General features: G+C 43.7%; 1 protein-coding gene across 2 annotated transcripts in view; it reads left to right on the top strand.

Annotated features, from left to right (window-relative positions):
- Positions 1-8,436: 8,436 nt before the first annotated feature.
- Positions 8,437-21,374, top strand: part of PPP3CA (protein phosphatase 3 catalytic subunit alpha) — a 318,491-nt gene continuing 305,553 nt past the window's right edge. Inside the window, exon 1 of one of the 2 annotated variants that reach the window (XM_058547579.1) lies at positions 8,437-9,051. In XM_058547579.1, coding sequence (XP_058403562.1) covers positions 8,994-9,051 — 58 coding nt within the window. In that variant the 5' untranslated portion in view covers positions 8,437-8,993. The remainder of the gene's footprint in view (positions 9,052-21,374) is intronic. The other variant, XM_058547578.1, reaches the window with a different exon arrangement.

Here is a 21,374-nt window from a genome sequence, read left to right as displayed (position 1 = left end):
TGGCGCTCTCTGACTGTCTGATTGAAGCAGACTGGAATGCTGAGTCAGCACGTGGAGGGTGGCTGCCTTGGAGGGTGGCTGAGACCCGAACAGAACTTCAAATTTTGTTCAGCTCCTGAGATTTTTCCATTTTTACTGCAGCATAGCCTATAATCCACTTGCCTGATGGTGACATGGAAACAGGCATAGAGAATATTCAATCAAATAGCTCCAAAACTTACCAAGACTCCCCAGTCTCTCTCTCCAGTTATACTGTTTTGCTCTTTTTATTTTTGGCGTTGGGTGTGCTGTAGAAAAAACTTGGATGGACAAGGATGGGAGCATTTTTTGAATGAAGAAAAGGATTTCTCTACGGACCAGAATCAGAAGGTGTAAACTTTCAAAAACCTACAAAGGGCATGGAGTAACAATCTTAGCTGCTCTTCTTATCTTCCGTATGACTTAGTGGGGGGTCTTTGGGCTGTAAGGAACGTAACTCGCAAACCAGCTCTAGAAAACAGGGTTTATTGTAAGGATACTGAGGGGTCCCATAAACCCAGGAAAAATTCAAACAACCAAGCCTTAGGAAGGACAAAAAGGAAAACAGATTTAGTAATCTCTCTCTCTCTCCTCTCCTCTCACTTCACTCCTGCTAAATCTGACCTATGGGCCTGAATGGCTTCATCTGTTTACTCACCTTGCACATGAATCACTTGCTAGTGGCCATCTAAGTCCCAGCCTGCAAGACCTTTCATTCAAACAACCACCACCAACTTGCCTCTGAATTTTTAAGCCAAGCTTTTCCCACAGGGTACCGGATTAGCCTAGTTAACTTTTGTAAATTAAGTCAGGGAAGTTAAAGGTCACTGGTCCTTGGGTGTTCTCTAGTTTAGATGTTCACCCACCCTGGGCCAATCCTCTGCAATGGCAGCAGTTGAACCTGTGACCTAATGATCACTCGGCAGATGCTGTGGCTGGGGCATTTTATCTAAAACAGGGTCTGGGTGGGACAGGTGCCCTAAAGCATATCCAGCACAATTTCCGTGACTTTCTTGATTTCTTTGGGCTGGGCATCAGGGACACTCTGAAAAAGAGAAGGAAACTCTTTAGAGGGACTGCTTCTAAACAACCATAACCCAAACCCTGCCTACCTCCTTCCTAAAAATTGCTAATGTCTGGCCTAATTTATCACCACGGAATAACTTAGATGTTGCGAACAATAGAACTTTGTGTATTTGGAGAGCGAGGAGCTGTGAGTAATACTGTGCCCTCCCCTGGATTACACAGGTAATTACTCCTACAGTGGGGTAGGTGAGAGACACAGCTCATGCTAAACGTGTGCTCCTGAATTCCCATCCCACTTCTTATCCGGGAAGGCCTGAGTCAACTCTTTTTACTGTATAAAAGTTGATTTTGTAACTTAAAAAAATATAAGCATGAATTTTAATTTTTTCCTATAAACGCTTTGAAATGCTTATTTCTGCCCCTACCCCCAGTTTTATTGAGATATAATTGACATATAACATTGCGTAAGTTTAAGGTGTACAAGATTTGGTATTTGTATATATTGCAGAATGATTATCATAATAAGATTAACATCCATCACCTCACATAGTTACAATTTTTTTCCTTGTGATCAGAACTTTGAAGATCTACTCTCTTAGCAACTTTCAAATATACAATACAGTGTTGTTGACTCTAGTCATCGTGCTGTACATCAGATCCCCAGAGCTTAGTTATCCTATAACTGGAAGTTTGTATCTTGTGACCACCTTCACCTAATTCCCCCATTCCTCACCCCCTTGAAATGCTTATTTCAACTATTGAGAAAATCAGAAAAACTAACCTGGGCTAGAATTGTAAGTGAATACTCATTCTTTTGACAAATATTTATTAGGCACCTCATTGTGCTAGGCATATTATAGGCACTGGAGATTCGAGTGGGAACAAGACAAAGCCCCTGCTCTCAAGAATCATATCATCTAGTTGCAGGAAGACAGACAAACACATCACACACATAGCACACCCACACATGTAATGTCAAGTACTTATAAACACAAAAAAGGAGCTAAGTCAGTATAAAAGGGCAGAAAATGAGGAGGTGCTATTTCAGGTAGGTATAAAGACTGCTTTGTTAAGATGACCAGTGAACTCCGCTTTCGTCAAAACCAATAGCCAATTCTCAGTTGTCATTTTACTCAATCCATCAGCATTGTTGACACAAGTCACTTTATTCGTTTGACCTCAGAGACACACCATCCCTCCCCAGAAGTTGCTCCTTTCAGTTGGCTTTGCTGGGCCCTCCTCTTCTCCCTACCCCCTAACTGAAACAAAGTACTACCCAGATGCCATGACTTCCGATTTTGTGCATCACCAGAATGGCTCTCTCCTCTCAAGGCCCAACTCATGTATCCAACTACGTTTAAGCGCCATCTCCACTTCCATGCATAGTATCCACCTCAAAGTTCACATATCTAAAACTAGTTTTAGATCTTCTCCACAGAATATGCTCTCTATTTCCGACGTTCCCTTGCTCAGAAAACCGTAACTCCATCTTCTGTTGCTCAGATCTCAAATCTTGGAGTTCTTGACTCCTCTTTTTATTTTCCTGCACCCTCTATCCAATCCATTGTCAAATCTGTTAACTCGATTTTTAAAATATAGCTGGGATCAGATACTTCTCACCACTTCCATCTAAACTCTGTAATCCAAACCACCTTATTTCTAGCCTGGATTATGACAATGGTCTCTTACGTTGTCTTCCCATTTCTACCCCTTCTCCCTTCCCATCATGACATCCAGAGTCAGTTCTTACAAGAGTGACCATTTTCTTTAAGCTTAAATCATATCATATCACTTTCCTAATAAAACACCTCTCATTTCAGCAGAATAACATTCAGAATCTTTTCTATGGTCTACGAGGCCCTATACGACCTGGACTTGCATCATCTCTCTGACCCCATCTTGTACCACTCTTTCTAGTTCACTGTACTCCAGCTATACTGACCTTTGACAATTCTTTAAAAATGTCAAACAGACTCTTACTTCAGGTCCTTTGCACATTCTGTTCCCTTAACCTGGAACCCTCTGTTTCTAGATAGCTGCATGGATATCACCCTCCCTTCATTTGAATCTCTGTTGAAATATCACCTTCTTGGAGAGGTCTTTCCTAAACAATCTGTGTACGACAGCGAGTAGCACCCCTTTGCCCATAGCTTCTTCCAGCGCCCTCACCAATGAAGATTATTTTTATGCTTATCACTTAGTCCACCTGACACGCCATGTGTATGTGTGTATGTGTGCCATTGTTTTTAATTGTTCCTTTTTATCATCTGTCTCTCCTCCCTAGAATGTAAGGTTTATGAGAGGAGAGACTTTGGTTTTTTCATGCTATATTCCCAGTATATGTATATATGTAGGTGTTCAATAAATGCCTATCGAATATATGCTTTCCAGTAACCATGAATACTAGCAAAAGAAAACCTCACTAGTTAGAAGTAAATAGAAAGATGGCTGGTCTGAGAGCAAGATTCTTTTCTAATTGAAGAATATTTACTTGCAAATTCATGAATTTTCAATCAATAATGGGCAAAACTTACTTCCAGTAAAGTTAAATTTCTGCTAGCTTTGATGAATGAAATTCATTTCTAATTAATATATTGATTTTGTATATGCAAATGTACTTTCAAAGGGCTTGACAAACTTTCTCCTAAATTGATTTACCAGGTCTCCTACAATTTGGTAGTCCTTCTAGTTTGATTACTAAGGCTTTTGCTGTTGTTGTTGAAGTTGTTCTCAAAGCACCTCAAACGTAAACTTCAGCTCATTTCAGATCAAATATTCTGAAATTCTGAGTTTAGAAAAGCCAGAATACATAAAGTTTTACAGCATGAATATTTCTTGGATGTTCAATATAATAGCCTATATATAGCTATTTTAAATGTAAACATTTATGACTTGGCACTATTAATCTAGTCATAATTTTAAAATTAATAATAAAATCAGAATTCAAACTATCTACCAGAAAGGGCTAATAAGAGCTCTTTCCTGTGTGTGTATATATATGTACAGAGATATGTATATATGTATGTAATACTGAAATGTCCCTGAGAGCAGGGACTGTGTACTTAGCCTAGTAATGGATGTAATGGATGCCAATATATTTTTAAATTTTAAATTTAAATTTTAAAATTCACTCAACAAAATTTTTTGAGCAAATACCCTGTGCCCAGAACTGGGATATGAAATGAAGATACAAATATAAATAAAACAATATGAATATATGTTTATTAAATTGAAATGAAAAATGATCACACATAGTCTTGCCAAATTTTATACAAAACATATCCTCTCCATGTTAAACTTAGCATACAATTCCATAAGTTATAGTTTGGTCCCTGATGGAAAAAAAATTAAATTTATTCCTGAACACATTTGGTATAACAATTTTTACGTTGAGAAATAATTTTTCTAAATGAGTAAAACTGCCTTCTGAAAAAACAAGAGTCAATAAAATTTCAAGAGCAATCCAAAAGATAAACAATAAAAAGCTGCCTCAGAAGAGCCAAAACCAGAAGTTATTATTCAACTCAATGTCACAATAATAGTAAATTCATCCAAGAACCAAAGGAAAGTCCAAAATTTCAAAAGCAGGTTATTCTGAAAACAGGACATAAAATACAATATCTTTATTTTCTTTTCTTAAGAAAATGCCTCTAGATATAGCAGAGCACCAATAGCAAACTAAAATATTGTTCATATACTATGATTTGCACCAATGGAGGTAAGCTGTGACTTGGAGCATTTGAATGCATAGATGACTCCAAATCTTCAGTTTTCTTTTTTTCCACATATATTTATTGTCATAACTAGTTTTGGTGAAATAAATAGTAAAAATAGTTTGCTTTCTCCAATAGTGAGAGGAAGTAGCACCTTAAACCTAAATGTTCACAAAGATAATATATGTACAATTCTTGTAAAACAAGACTTTGAGATCCTTTAATGAAACGACTAAATCTTTGAATCCTTTACTCTATACATTTATGCACCATCCAGCACAGTGCCTTGCACAGAATAGGTGTTCGTAACACAACTGGTAAATGAATAACTCATTTACAAAAAAATCAAAATTCAATGCTCACGTATGAAAAGAAATATTTTTAATCTTCTGGTAGTTTTGTTATATAACAGATACACAATAATTCTGGATTTTACTTTTTGAACAAACATAATAAATAACTTTTGTGTATTCATTTGGTAATACTAGCTACACTAACAAACATGTCCCCAAATTTCAATGGAGCAGCACAATGAAAGTTTATTTCTTCTTGGTGTAAAGTCTAACGCAGATTTTCCTAGTAGGTGGGTAGCATTCCTCCATGTGGTAATTCAGACACTCAGCTCTTTCCATTTGGAGTTATGCCTTTCCCTGGGCCCTAGAAGCATCTGCACTGAGCTAAAGGATGGGCGCCCATAGGCTGACAAATGCTTCTTTGCTGCTTAACTGCCTTGGCCCGAATGTGATGAAAACTTCAGCCCATTGACCAGAACTAGTTACATGGACCTACTTAGACACAAGCAGGCACAGGCCAGACAATGGAATCCCCACCTGGGCAGGTGCTTGCCAGAGAGTAGACTAAGAAAGGGGAAATACAGTTTCTTAGTACAGCAAGTTGTTTTTCACCAAGGTTTTTTTCCTTTCTTTTTGTTCATAAGCAGAGGACATTGTCAAAGTCAGCAATCAGGAAATGCAGTAATTTCTTGAAAAGTGTAAGGTAATTTTATGCAAATGCTAATATAATCAAGGACTACTTGGACAGTCTAACAGAATTAAAAAAATGGCAGTAGCAGATAGTAGAACATCTGAAAAAATACCTGAATAAGAAAGATGATTTGGCTATTGCAGTAAGACACGTATGTGGACGTAACTAGTCCCTAGGTCCCATTTTGTTTAAGATGTGCCTGTGTTGCAACAGTATGGAACCACACACACACATTACACGCACCTGGTGATAATAAGATATATTGTAAAGTGATTATAATTCATGACTTTTTTCCCACACATACCTCAGCTAGGAGGTGTCCCAGACTTGCAGCAGACTGAAGGGTGTGCCTCAAAGGTGTGCCTTTATTTCCTATCTGTATCATAAAACTTTTCTATGGTGCTGACACTGTAAGCCTTCTGATCTCGGTTCAAAGATATTTTTCCTAAACCTGAAAAGTGAGTCCAACTAACGGTGGGAACTGCATCTCTGTTTGCAACGTGTGGGAGAGAACCTCCTGGCCCAGGAAGTGCGTATCCCTGAACAGGGTTTCCTGGTCCTGCCTCAAGCAGGCCCTCTTCTTCACCCACAGGGCTTGGCATCCTTGCCTCGCTCTGCTCTGTGCCATCTGGCTAGGGACCAACTTCCCAAATCTGCCTTAGCAACTAGCTCTGCAGTGCTCAGGAGGCTGTTTTCAACAACCCTTTCCTGAGGCGATACAGTGGCCTCTCAGAGCTCATATTTTATGATAGTTCTACTCGACTTTAGGCTTTACTGAGAGCAAGTGCCATTTTCAAATACCACCCTCTTATAACCACCCCCCCACCCCCCCACAAATTACCTACCACAGTGTCCGGCACATAAAAGGAGCACAATACATATTAAATGTACTGTCTGCCTAATTGCTACAGACTATCCTGGGCTTGTGAGTTGGGCAGCAGAATCTTGGAGCCAGTGGCACACACCCTGCATGGTCTCCTTTGCTAGGAGGCCTCCACAGAGGTTCACTGGCTTTCTAGCGTGAGCTCCTAGTCTTTGCAGGCCACACTGTTCAAGTCATACTCCAGCGGCATCAGTTAATTCCTAAAACTTATCTTCAAGTTTGAACTTTAATCCCTGTCCCCAAAACACTTCTGGCTGCACCTCCTAGCTCCTTAAGTCTTTTATTAGGCCTTTTACTGGGCTCATGATCCAATTCAGGAAATAGGAAAAACCTGATATTGAAGGAATTTGGAAATAAAACAGGAAGGATGAACGGTGAGAAATTTATTCAGCTCTCTTCATTATTCCCCAAGAAGCTCCAACCTCCTTGACCGTCCTTGGTGTTGAGGTTGCTCTGAGAGAGGGGCTGTGCGGAGGTGACCTTCTGGGAGAGGGAGACCCGCTCCTCATTCTGCAGCGCGGCAGGCAGGTCAGAAAGGAGATTTGGGCCACTGTCACTCTCTGGCCTCCCGCGCCTCGAATTCTCTCTTTTGGTCTCCTTCCAACGGGAGGGAGTGAGGATCCACCTTGGGCTTCAAGGTCCTGCAGGCATCGGGAGCACCAAGTGGGTGTCGGGTGATTGGAAGCAGTGGGGAAGGGAGATGTGGTGTCACCAGTCCCGACCACTGGCAGCGCGCGCGCGTGAACAGGGAAAAGGCGCCGGTCTCCCGTGTTTCTCCCGCCTCTCATTTCTCCCTAGACACTGCCAGGGCTGTCCCGGGTGACTCAGAGTTGCCCGGGGTCGCGTGGATGCCCGTCCCCATCCTCCCTGGATAGCCTGCTTCCGCGTCCCACAGCGCCCCGCACACCCGCCACGTCCCCGGCCCGCGGCGCTCGGGGGCGGCCCCCTACCCGGAAGGTGTGGGTGCACGGGTGGGAAACATTAACCACCACCACACCGCCCACAAAAAAGCCCCCAAAGCAAAAACCGCTGTACACCCATGGCAGGCGGGGCCCGGCGCCAAGGTGAGCTGTTCGTTCGCCGCCGAGGCGGCGATTCCCCCGGACAGCTGCGGCAGCGACAGCAGCTGCGCGGCCGCCAGCTCGGCCCTCTTCCTTCCTCCGCCCTCTCCGGCCGCCGCACCCCCACCTCTTCCCCTCTCCCTGCCTCCTCCCTTCTTGCCCTCTCGCGGGCCACGCACACAGCCGGGACACCCTCGGCACTCGGCTGCTCACACTGCGGCTTAGCCTGGCCGACCTGGCACCGTGGCCACGGCGGCTCGGGGAGCGTGCGGGGCGCAGGGGCGGCAGCCCAGCGGGCTGGGGTGGAGCCCCTCTCCTCCCAGCCGCGACCCCCTGCCCACGCTGCTCCCCTAATCCCGGCCTCGCAGCCACACGAGCACCTGAGCGGGGACCGGGCGGCGGAGGCGCAGGCCCGCCGGCCTGGCCTCGGAGAAAACAGCGGGGGCGGGGCGGCCAGGAGGAGGGGCGGGGCGCGCGGGAGGCAGTGAGTGACGCGCGCGCCAGCCAACCAGCGCCCGCCGCTCCGACGTGGGGCGGGAGCGGGTGGGCTCCGCGGGGAGGAGGCAGGGGCCCGGGCGCGGGAGGCGGGGGCCGGCGGGAGGAAGGGGAGGAGGCGGAGGCGGGCGAGGCGGCGGCGGCGGTGGCGGCGGCGGCGGAGGGCAGGCTGCGCCGGGACTGTCTGCCGAGCTCCGCGGCGGTGCCTGTGAGTGCAGGAGCGCGGGAGGCAGAGGGGAGCGCGGCGAGCGCGGCGCGGGACGTCTCCGGCGGCGCGGACAGCGGCGCTGGGTGTGGGGAAGCAGCGGCAGCAGCAGCGGCGGCCGCCTTTCCGCCGCCGGGGACGCCGAGGCGCGGCTGGTGGCACTGACATCGCGGCCCTGCCTCTCCTCCCTCGCCCCCGGCCCTCCCCATGTGATCGGCTTTAATCCCGGCAGTGTGCGCGCGTGGGGCTCCATTCCGCGGTGCCCGGTCTCCGTGCCAGGGTGGGTGCTCGGTGTGCGCTTCTCCTCCCCATCCCCCTTCCCCCAAGAATAAAAGAAGAACCGAGAGGCGTGCTCAGAAAATAAATAAATAACCAGCACACACGCGCAGCCCGGAGCGGAGTCGGCGGGGCTGGCGGCGGAGGAGGAGTGAGGCGGCGGCGGCGCGGGGACGCGCGGAGAGGCAGCAACTTTGAAGCCAGCTCAGAGCGCGGAGCTCCGGCCGAGCGGCGTGCAGCGCGGCGGCGGCGGCGTTGAGTGTCCCGCCGGTCCGGTCGGGGTGTGCAGTCGGACGGACGAGCAGCGCGTCGCTGTCCCCCGGCGGCTGGAGATGTCCGAGCCCAAGGCAATTGATCCCAAGTTGTCGACGACCGACAGGGTGGTGAAAGGTAAGCGGCGCGCCGCGGCCGCCGGGTGCACCGGGTGCCGCAGGCTCCTGGGCGGCTCGCTGCCCCTCCCCCGCCCGGGTTCTCCTGCTCCAGCCGCCGACCTTCTAGGATATTGTGCAACCCTGAAACCCCTTCCCCCACGCCTCCCACCCTGCCCACTTGGGGCATTTTTATTGACGGGGGCGTCAGTTGGCAAATGGCTGAGCCGCGGGCAGGCGGCGGCGGGGGTGGCGGTGGCGGGAGGGGGCGCCCGGGGGGTGGTTGCTGGCAGGGTGTAGCTGCTGTGACAGAAATAGGAAGTGGGTGGCTGCTCGCAGCCTTGCATGGGATCGGGTTTATGGTTTTCTTTTGCAGAGGGAGGGGTGATTTATGGCTGAAAAAAAATTAATGTGGCATTTTTATGTGGCCGTGGCTTTCCACCGACTGCCTCGCTCGGGCACGGTTCTCTCGGCGCCCCATTGCAGCAGTTCCCTCGGCGGCGCCCCCTCCGCCTCGCCCTGCCCTGGAAGGGCCTGCACAGGACTCGCGAGAGGGCGGGAGAGCGTGGGGGAGCCGGGCGCTCCCTGGGGCGCGGGGCCGGGGCGGCGAGGGGGCGCGCGGGGCGGGGAGCCTCCCGGGGCCCGCCGCCCCCGCCCCGGGATTCCCCCGCAGGCCTGAGACCGACGCGGGAGGCAGTTCCCCCCGCCGCCTCCCCCGCCGGCCTGTCACGCTCTTGAATGGTCCCGGCTGGAGCACGCCTCCCGGCGGTAGCCTCGCCTCCTCCGGGCCTCCGGCACCCCCTCGTTAACGGGCTGTTTGATTCCTAATACTGGCTCTTCTCCCCTGCCCCGGATCACATACCCTTGGCAGAGATGGCTCTGGGATTTCTGGCGAAGAGAAGCCGGGGGCCTGGGGTGAGGAAGGGGACAGGCAGTGGTCTCCTGCTCCCTTGCACGGGGGACTCCGCAGTCGTCTCGTCTTCCCTGTTGGGTGGGGGAGGAAGCATCCTACGAATCCTGGAAGGATGAGACAACAGAGCAGATCAGCCAGGATTAAGTAGCGTCCCTCATTCCTGGGGTCAGGACGCGGAGCAAAGCAGGGATGGACATGGGCTAGGTGCGGAGCGGGCCTCTGAAATTGGAAACAGCGCTGGCTGGTGTAGAGGGAGAGAGAGAGTGTGTGTATGTGTTTATTGTATGTAGAACAGAGATAGTATCTGATGTGGCCAGAGATTGCAAGTAGAGTGCAAGGCAATAAAGTCATTTGCACCATGAGCACTTAGGTGAAGTAACCCCGCAGCCTAAAGACCAGGAATCTTCTTCTGGGGCTCAGAACTGTTCATCGGTTCCAGTCAGGTCTGCTCAGTTTTTAAAGTAATGCGTGTGTGTGTGTGTCTTGTGTGTGTTCGTGATGATGGGGGAAATTGTGTTCTCTTTTGTAAGAAAGAATAAAATATCTTCTTTTGTTTTGGTTGTATTAGAATCATTCCTGCTTCAGTGCAGTATTCATAGATCCATGAAAATAAGGAAGAAATATCTCTGCAAAAATGACTCAAAATAGGACTACAGATGCACAACTATTCTTTCTGCAGGCATGGATCCTCATGTAAACAGTGAATTCAGAGTCATTCAGAAAAACTATGTTTTGCATTAAGGGCTTCTGTTGACATTTTCAAAAATTAAGACTGCTGAAGTATCAGAGAATAACAAATATCTATCTAATGTGTGATGGTTAGGTGTAACCCCTGTCTGTATGTTAAGATCACCTATTTTCAAAACAACTAATGTAAAGCTTACAATTCAAATGACAGCAGTAATCACTCATATGTGTGCACATAAGGTTATGTTTCCTGTTTTAAATTACAAAGTGTGGATTCTTAAGGTAAATGTAAAATTGTTATCAAGTGAAGAATGTAAAAATAATTGTTCATACATTCTGGCTTGGTGTCTTTACCAGTTAAAGTGCAGGAGCCCATTCAACCATCCCATGGCTGCTTTGTCTTGCTTTCTTCCAATGCTGTATTATATATATTACTGTAAATGATTTTTCATTATAAGTACGCATACCCACCCATAATTCCAAAAATTTGGTTTACGTTAGTTTTTGCAGAACTGAATTGCAAATGTGGGTAATATACTCAAAATAGGAAAAATAAATTTTGTATTTGTTTTGATAGGGATCTTGATGTGAAATTTTAAATGTGAATTTTGTTTATGGAAACAAGGTTTGTTGATGAGTTCTCATTTTAAGGTGGACACACTTGCTGTTTCTGGTATGCTTTCTTACAGACTTCGTGTTGTTGGCTTACAAGGCTTTACCAAACATTGGATTCAACATTTTGTCATATGTATGATTTTTACGGTTAGTTATTTGAGGTGATAATCTGTTTTGATGGTCAGTCTTCTGTGAAATAGCACTTCCCCTTGGATATGCAGACACACGAGTAGAAAGTATATGTATGGTGAATGGAAAAGAGATTAACAAATGATTTTTCATTTTTACAGGAATTAGACAAGACATAGTTCACGAAAACATGACTTTACTCTAAATTTTGTTAGAACTTCCTTTCACTGGTCTGAAATTGACTCGTTCTTTAGTGCAGGAAAAGGTATCCTTCAGGAGATTTTTGTGCTTTTTAAGCTTTCTCTCCTTTTACAAAGTACAGGTAGTATTTGCTTACGTACAGAAATGAGAAGTATTTGGATGGTCATTACCATGGCAGGCCATGGTGTTTGTTTACAGTCATTGTCATTAGTGTGATCTGGCCTTTGTTGTCTAATAATTGCTCTTTACAAATAAAGCTGTGCTTGTGGTTTTGTTTGTAGTAATATGATGATGTGATGGCTTTCTTGGTTTGTGCTTCCAGAATGCAGCTTTAGAAAGGTAGGTTGAGTTTAAGTCTCTCAACTAATTATGTAATTTTTCAGGCTTGCAGTTTCTTCTAGAGTATGTTCAGAGACCCTAATCAGTTATCTAAACCTTAAAAATGAAAGGGAATGACAGCATTGGAGATGAAAAGCATTCATTTAGTTTACCTCAGAAAAAAGTTACTTTATTTAGCAAAATTGGTGCTGTTTCTTTTTCACTGTTCTTGGATAAAAACAATAGAAAGCATAAAAAGTCAGAGAAAATGTCTTGGTAATGCCATTTGTTGGAAATCAGAATAATTTGATCCATTTACATTTTCTTTTAAAGCAGTCTTGCATAACTGTAACACAAAAGACCTAGGGCCGTCAATGGAAAAATAACTATTCCCCTCCCCTCAGTGCACCCCATAGTCTGGTTTTTCTCTGCAGAGGTGCTCCACAGGCCTCGGTCCAAACTTCGGCCTCTCTTCATTTCTCCCTGCCTTTAACTCCTCGTCTGGCCCTAGCCTTCCCTCCTGGCCATGGGATTTTGCTACATGACAGTGAAATACTTGGAGGAAATCGAACTGTGTGATGAGTGCCTTGCTTCCTTACGTCTCTTGCCCTTCCCTGTGTTCCCGTCTCCAAATATTTTGTAATGGGCGTTTCACCTTAACGCAAGCTGATGTTAATGGTAGAAATTCTAGATACCATGGCAGGTTGTTTAGAGGGATAAATTCCTGGGAATTTCTCAAAAACTCTAGGTGGGGAACTCGAGTGCTTTGTGTCAGGTTGCTTTTGGCTGCAGGGACTGCAAAAAAGGAGCTGTCTTCCTGTGTATTGTCAATTTATATACTGTTTGTGTAGACAAACTACATGTAGGGAAATTCAGGAAGGATATCTAAGAACATGTAAGCGAGAAGGTGGTAGCTAAGTAAAATATTAAGTAAATAAGGATTCAAGCCACCAGTGTTTCTAGCTTAATGAGACTGGTAACACTACTTAAAAAGAAACAAAAATATATGTTAAGTGAAATAAGCCAGAAAGAGAAAGACAAACACTGCATGATCTCACTCATATGTGGAATATAAACCAACACATGGACAGAGAAAACTGGATTGTGGTTACCAGGGCAGTGGGGGTGGGGGTGGGGGTGGGGGGTGGGGGTGGGCACAAGGGGTGAAGGGAGTCATATATGTGGTGATGGACAAAGAAAAATGTACAACCCAAAATTTCACAATGTTAGAAACCATTAAAACATCAATAAAAAAAAACAAAAAACAAAAAACAAAAATATGTTACATCAGTAATAAGAGTGGTGTTTGGATCTTGAAATGGTGTAGTAAATAATGCCTTTTCTTTGTGGTGTGTCAAGAAGAGCTCATTGTGAATTTATTTTACTGACTTGTTACCATCAGTTGAGTTATTCCATGTATCTGGTTTTCCATTTGAGTATAGTAAAACCTTGTTAATTCAGTGTCATTAATTGAAACTTACAATGATTAAACGTCATTGTTGATGCTGAAGTTTATGTCAGCGCTGGATGTGGAGAAAGGGGTCTGCTAATCTGGTTTTTAGTACTATGCACAGGACGATTGGAGCATGGTCAGTATACTTGAGAGAACAAATTCTTTTCAGGACTTAGTGAACAGCATGCGAATTAACGCTGTAATTACAAATTAGATTGATCTGTTTACTAATATTTCCTTTCAGGATTTCTACTATAAAGTAAATGTAACACAAGTGCATTGTTTTCAAAACATTCTGTAAACTTAAGGCTTAAGGCAACAATTAAGACTGGGATTCAGAGAAATTCCAGTGATTCTAAAATGCCATCAATTAGAAGAATTAACATTTAAAAAGTAATAGTTTTGGGGGAACTGTGGGGAAGAACCTCTACTTTAAATGAGTAATCTATTTGAAGACACATAGTTAAAATGTGAAAAAAGTAACACCTTAGAATCTAGTTAGAGGTTTACTCTAACGTTTGTTTATATTAGTTTAAAAATATGCCTTTTTAAATCTATTTGTTTCTTTATGACCTGTTTTTATTGTAATTTTAGAGATATGAAATATGACTTTGATAAACTGTGCATTTATACCTTTTATAATTGACCTCTTATGTTTTCCTTATCTTTTTTGTGTCAGCCATGTGTAAAGTTGAAACTAATTATGAAACTAAATAAAGAATCCGTTTAGAGTGACCTTATTGGAAAACAGCATTTTTCTAGACATTCTCTTCTTTTAGCAAATAAAGTTAAATTACCATTTTGAAAGTTTTGTGAAACTATTGCATACTTCCAGAACTAGAAAGAATGATGATGATTCATAATATGGAACTTTGATAAATACTAAAAGACCATTTTGTCAGTTTTTTCAGTAACTTTCTGGTGTAACATTCTCTTGATATTCAAGAGAGATATAGTGAGATTTTGAATTCCAACTTGCTATAATTCCACTGTTATATATCGTAATGTCACACGCTACTTTCCCCATACATGAAAGGGTAATCATTGTACTCACTACTCACTTGTGAGAACCAGAGGATCATCAAATGGGATTTGAGAGCCGGAGTCGTTCCACTTGGTCCTGTCGCTTGGGAATGGCAATTCAGTCACTGCTGACATAGAATCACAAGTGACAACATGTTAATGTATTTTCAGGGTTACTCGAATAGTCAGAACCATTAATCTTGAAATCGATGAATACTTTGTGTCCACAACAGTGGCTTATGGTGACACTCATTTTATAGATGAAGAAAAGGAGGCAGTAGTTAGAATGATCAGTCACGGGTGGGACTAGAATGCAGCCAAGTGTAAGCAAAATCTTTCCTTTAGCAGAGATGCTCTTCTCTTGAAAATCTGTTTGAAACTGTCACTTCTTTTGATATATTTAAGGTATCACATTTTGTTTCGAATTTTGCTTTACTGAATTACTAGCTATATAAAACAGTTTTGTTAGGAGAAGCTTTTATATCTCTGTATTTAGCAGAAATATAAATTCTCATGATAAATGTTGTAATCTGGTTTGATCTTGGCGTGAGGTTTACCAAAAGAAAACTGTTAAACATTGTTTTCTATTCATGTAAATATAGATAGAGAAATAGAAATAGCATACTCTCCTGCTAAGTTTTATTTACTTGTATTTTGAAAGGTGTTATGGTAGGTCTCTTTGTCTGAACTACAGATAATAGCTTATACTGTTGCTCTGGTTTGAGGATTTTTTGAATTTGTGGAGAAAGCTCAAGAGAAAATATCAGCTAGTGCTTCTTAGGTGTTCCATTCCTTTTCTAAAATACAGTCATCAGGTGGGAATGATGTAGGCACTGAAACAAGATTGTGGTCTGTAAACTGAGTCTTCAGTAGTCTGAACATTTTCAGCATTTTTAACCGATTTTATTTTGTAATATTTCCATCTTCTGTATTCATAAGGCCGTCTTCATTGATAAGCCATCAATTATATTTCATGTAAGAAGTAAAATAAAAAATTTCATATTCCTCCATGGTTAGGTGTTCTGAATGGTGGCTTAAATAAGAGGGACTGTCAGCTTGTGGACCTAGACCTGTTGCTGGGATCTCACATCCATTTCGTAAATGTACACTCAGGTAGCTGAAGCCTTAGATGTTTAAAAAATACAAACCCTGACTGAGGAAGCAGTAATCAGTTATTAAAATGCTTTGTTTTTGGAATTAGATTTATTCCTTTTTGAGACCATCCTAGAGAGGAATAGAATTTTGTTTTTCTTTGCTTTCTTTCTCTCTCTCTTTTTTTTTTTTTTTATTTTTGGTGTGGAAGCTTAGCCCTGAGCTAAAATCTGTTGCCAATGCTCCTCTTTTTGCTGAGGAAGATTGGCCCTGGGCTAACATCTGTGCCCATCTTCCTCTACTTTATATGTGGGATGCCTCCACAGGCACGGCTTGATAAGCGGTGCATAGGTCCACGCCTGGGATCTGAACCTGTGAACCCCGGGCCGCCGAAGCGTGCGAACTTAACTGCTCCGCCACCGGGCCGGCCCGTTTTTGGTTTTTCGCTTCCCCTAATCCATGCTTTTGCCTCACAGTAAAGTATATTACAACTCTTTTAAAAGATGGTCTGTCTGACTTCTATGAACTTCTATCCCTTGCAGCTGGAAATTCTGCACGTGTCTGCAGAAGAGCAAAGCAAACAAGGAGATGTCAGAGGTTTATGTCTACAGCACCTTACATTGTCTGTCAGCCTCAGGCACTTTCTGTGGTGATGACACCAGAAGAATAATGGTTGATGTTCAAAGAGTTTTATTTATATGGAGCTAAATTTTAAAAAAATTCCCATCAGCTCTAAGATTCTAAGACTTAAAGAGTCTCTTTCTACAGTGACTGTATAGCTCCAGTTTTTCTTTTTTTGAGAGGAGCTACTACTTCTGACTTAAAATGTTTGGTTGTCTTTGTGTAGCATTGGAATGTTTTGGAAATTCTAGTATGTCACTGTTTAAACTATGTCTCCCAGGTTGCTGCATATACTTGGAAGTTACATAAAATTATTTGTTAATATGTGTATTCACAGTTTTAGTTTGAAAAATATGGTCGTTGAGTCAATGGTGCCTAGCTTAATGCCTTGATTATTATGCAGTGAATAGATTCTTGTTGAATAATTTGGGCGTTGCAATTCTCAGGTGACTCCTGAAACAATAAATGGAAACAAGTTATATTTATTTTGAGTGCATTATGTTAAGTTCTGATTCTTTGTAAATGGGTCTGTATGGTGACTGGTTAATTGGAATGCTTTCTTCTCCAGCCATATCAGAGAATGGAGTATGAGAAGGAGGCATTAATAAGGTGACACAATTAGATTGAGAGCAGTTCTGTTGTTTGGTCATTTGGACTGGCTTTATGCCACCTGAGTTTAAAAGGCTAAATCCTTTTCAACTTAGCATATTAGCTTGAACTTGAAAGCTTTCTTTCAGTTTTTGTTGTATTTCCACTTAGGCTGGTCAGTTTTTGACAAATGAGAAAAGATATGTTAATCATTCAGTGTTTGCTTTGTTGGGTGATTTATATATTTTAATTATTGTCCAGACTGGGACTTGAAGAGAAAATGACCTGGCAAATTTCATGAAAACAAAACCAAACCAAACAAAACCCTCTTCCTTTGTTTACATCTCAATTTATCATTTTCTGTAATGCTTTTGTAATCCAGAAATGTAGCCTTCTCCAATGTAACCTCCTGCCCTTCGCTGGCCCCCAAAATGTCATTGGATGCTATCCAGTGGGAAGATACACGGGCTGTGAGAAGTTAAGTGGCACCAACTGTGCTGACTCCTTATATTCTCCTAAGTGGGCTTTAAGCCATCCATTGACATTTGTTTTTAAGCATCTTGTAGGCTATGCCATTTTATCAAATTACATTAAAAGCACAGTACATTCTCTTAAAATGACAGAACCTGAGTCAGGACTTCAAATTTGAGTTATTTTTTTTGCTTTTTACAAAGGAATTAAAAATTTTTTTATTATTAAACTGGCATTTTTGGTCTGTTTTGCATATTCAGTGCTAATAAAGTATGCGTATACTTTCTCTGTGTGGGTCTGATTACTTGCGTGATAACAGATCTTATCATTTAATTCTCATCATTCAAGCTTCTGTTCAAATGTCACCTCCCCTGGGATCCACATCTCCTGATATCTCCAGCTGGAGTAAAGGGACTCAGCCTCTTTCTTCTTACAGAGGACACCTTGAATACAGCATGTTCTGTGACAATTTCTTTACCTGTCTGCCTCTCCTCCCCGGGAAGTGGAGAGTCCAGGAGAAGGGGGCCTGGTTCCATTTACCTTTTGTCTTTAGCCCTAGCACAGTTTCTACTATGGAATAGGCATTTGATACATGGTTGTTAAATGCATGAAATAACAGATAAAGGATAAGAGGATAAGAGGAATTTAAATTTCTAAATGATAGAGTTCTTTTTCAAGTTTTGTGGATCTTAGATCATGGGCACCCCACAAACATCTGATGAATGTCTTGATTTGTAGGTGCCAGTCCTGTAGAAGGGTTTTTTCACATGAGTTTTTGAAATGCTCTGTGTCATTAATTGGGATCATATGCTTTTTGCCCAGTAGCCGGCCTGCAGAAGCATAACTGGAGGAGTGGCTTCCTTACCCAGGGGATGCTTGGTTTTCAGTGGCTCTGTGTCAGTCAAAGGGCATACAGGTCGATTTTCTCAAAGGTGGGTGGTGGTTTTTTCCTCAGGAGGACTGGTGATGGTACCAGGTTGGGAGACAGCTGTTGTGACAAGCATCTGGGAGGCCCGGATTTGACATCACAGTTACATTGCTTACTTAGAGAAATGCACAAATGCAAATGAATAAAGGTAATACATTTAGGAATCAAAACAGAGATGTAAAACATACTGCAGGCCCAGATCAGAGATCTTCAGGCCAATCACATGAGTACAGGCTGCTTGTGAGTCAGCTCTCTTGATGGCATGTCTTCGTGGTGAATGTTTTTAGGAAGACTTAGCCCTGGGATCCACTTCAACGAGGTGGGGGGCCAGTATAGCGAGGCACCTGCTCTCAGCCCGGTTCTTACAGGGGACCACTGGACCTGCACTATCCCAGACTTGGTTGTATGGCCACCATTAAAGGAGGCCGGCCGGGGCTTTCCAAGCTCTGGTTTATGGGCCAGGATTTAATCTGTCCTGCTAGTGTAGAAATACTTTTCTTTCAGAGGAGTTTAGGGAAACTGTAGTTTCCTACAAAAAAATCTCATCATTGTCAACTTCTGCCAGTTTGCCTTCAGCAGCTCGGAGGGAATCTCTCTGTTGCCCTTACCTCTGGTCAGAATTCTACTTGAGTACTCTGTCTCATTCCACATGCATTTCCAGAAACAGATGTGGAAAATTTGGAGTATGTTAAAGAAAAAGTTCCCCCCTGAGTGATTAAAGGACTTAAAATTGTGACAGGATCTGAGAGATGATTCAGTCTGAATAAGAAGAGGTTGACTGGTGATTTAACTATAGATTTCAAGTATTGCAAAGTCTCTTTCTGCAGTGGATCACACTCAGGTGTTCACCACTATCAACTGAAGGAGAGAAAATGCTGGTTGGAAGCATCATGGATTTGGTGGTTTTTTTTTTTTTTTTAACCAGTCAAGGACATTTAACATGGGCATGGATTATGGGGATGTTTTGAATGGAGAGAAGAAGTGATTCTCATTTATTTGGGTTATAAATGTGATCTAAATCTAAAATTACGTAATTTGAAGTTGGAAGAAACCTTGGAAGTGTGGCCATGTGGCCCAGAGCCAGTCCTCTGATGATGTCCTGGGGAGAGGGCCTGGGAGATGTGGGTAACCTTTCATCTGTTACCGTTGCTCATGTCTGAGGCTGAGCAAAAAACCAAATCAGACCCTTAGAATTGGAGGGTGCATCAGAAGTCTAGCTCAGGCCATACCCACTGTGAACGCCCTGTCCAGCCTCCTTGATGGGTGGCAATCCCACTGCTGTGTGAACACATCTCGTGAGGAGGAGCTCCCTGTTTCCTAAGACCTCCTGCTCTGTCCTGGCCATTTCTGCTTGCCAGAATGTTTCCTTATGTTTGACCTCAATGTTCACATCCTTTGTTCTAGCATTGCGCTATGGAGTTCCATAAAATGAGCCTTGTGTGTCTTCCATGAGAGATTCCATAGTAGTAAAAACTGCTTTCATGTTCTTAAGTCTTCTAGCTGTTCCCCACATGTCGTGGTTTTATGGGTCCTTCCCCATCCCAGTAGCCTTCCTTTAAAACCATTTCAGGTTGTTAGGGTCTCTTGAAGATGGAGAAGTGAGCGCAGGTTCACTCTGGCTCACCTGCCCCCATGGAACCTCCAGCACCTTGGGCTTGGTTGCATCAGTACTGTGCTTGCCATCCTGTGTCCTGATGCTAACCTTTAAACTTCCTGGAAAGCAGGTCCTTCACTGGCAGGCCCAGTCCAGCATCTCTCCCGTGATGTCACTTGGCTGGATGAGGACTGTCACCGTCATGAAGCTTGCTCCTCATGCCCCTCCTAATGAAATTCCCTTTAATTGTATCTTCTCCCAGTCCGCCTGCAGTTCTAAGGTGTGAAATATGTAATCTGCTCTATAAGGGGGAGCTTTCCAGAAAACCTGGATAACAGATACATTTTAAGTGACTTTCTAGAGGCGTTGCTTTCATTTTGCTTGCTTTTAGTGGTAGTACAGGCAAGTAATAAAGACAGCATAATAGCATGACACCATGGTGGAGGTACGGGGCTCATTGAGGACAGGCCACGTCCCTTGTTCACTTTTCAGATCCCACCAGGAAGGCAGCTCAGAAGGCACCGCACTTGACCAGAGCCCAGCCTGCCCTCTGCCTGCTCTTACTTCTGACACCTAGTCTTTGAAGGCTGATGAACAGCTCGTAAGGCCATTGAATGTGGCTAACCCAGCGAGTTGCATATTGCAATTGGATAACTAGCTTGAGTTTCACTGAGGCCTAAAAGAAGCCAGTGACTTCCAGCTATGGTGTCACAACACGGTTCTGTGTTACACTCAGCTGTGCAGTATTAATAGCTACTGATAACAACCTACAGAAGTTTGCAAATGACTTATTTTAAAATATCTGTGTGTAAGCTAGGGTGGATTCAAGTTCAACCGTCAAATGTTGCTTGCGCGTGCGTTCTGATGCGTGTTCTCACGCGGGAGAGGATGGGGTGGAGTTGAGCTTTCGTGGTGGGTGTCTGGCAGAGCTTGCGGTCTTCTCCATCTGACCCACAGGCCTTTCATTGCAGTGGGAACTATACGTTCTTGTAATCTGTGGCAGTGTTTGCTTTATTTCGCTGAACATTTTTGGGGATAGTCTATTCGAGTCTGGATTCACTCACACTAGTGTTTTGTGCAAGTGAATGTCATGTCATGTGCATCTTGATAGAAAAAAAGGCAGAGGCCTCTGAGTAGGGAATACGCCTTTGCCAGCCAGATCTGTGGATTGACTGGATCTTGAGACATACAGATTGGCACCTCTGGGGAGATTTCAAAGTATGCCATGAAGTTTTCTGGCCTCAGACGTCTCCCAGGGGCCGTGCCTAAAATTCCATCATTAGTTATTTATTTAGGATAAGATTGGCCTTCTTTGAAAGAAGTTTCAAAAGTAACTGATCTTTAAAAAATGGTGAATCGACTAAACTTTTTTACCTTCAGGTGATATTGAATCCAGGAAAAATCCTGTATTTCAGGAGCCTTTTTGAGAGTGAAGTTTCGTGTCTCTTTTTAAATCCATATCCCGTGCCTCTTGTAAGTATCACTCAATTTCCATACTGCTCCCCTCAAGCGTGATATAATTGTAATATCCCAGTTGGTAAATAGATTAAATAATCCATTATTGAGTGTAAAATGGCTGTTGAAAAAATACTCTTTCCTTCACTTACCAAACCATCCATCTACCCATCCATCCTTCCATCCTGTCCATGCGTGCGTCAGAGTTTAGTGCCGTCTGCTTGCCTGGCTCTGGGCTGTGTTCTAGAGGCTTAAAA

Source organism: Diceros bicornis, chromosome 8, assembly GCF_020826845.1.
Source record: "Diceros bicornis minor isolate mBicDic1 chromosome 8, mDicBic1.mat.cur, whole genome shotgun sequence".
Lineage (NCBI taxonomy): Eukaryota > Metazoa > Chordata > Mammalia > Perissodactyla > Rhinocerotidae > Diceros > Diceros bicornis.
The sequence above is the reverse complement of the archived record's forward strand: the minus strand, read 5'-3'. Positions and strand labels throughout refer to the sequence as shown.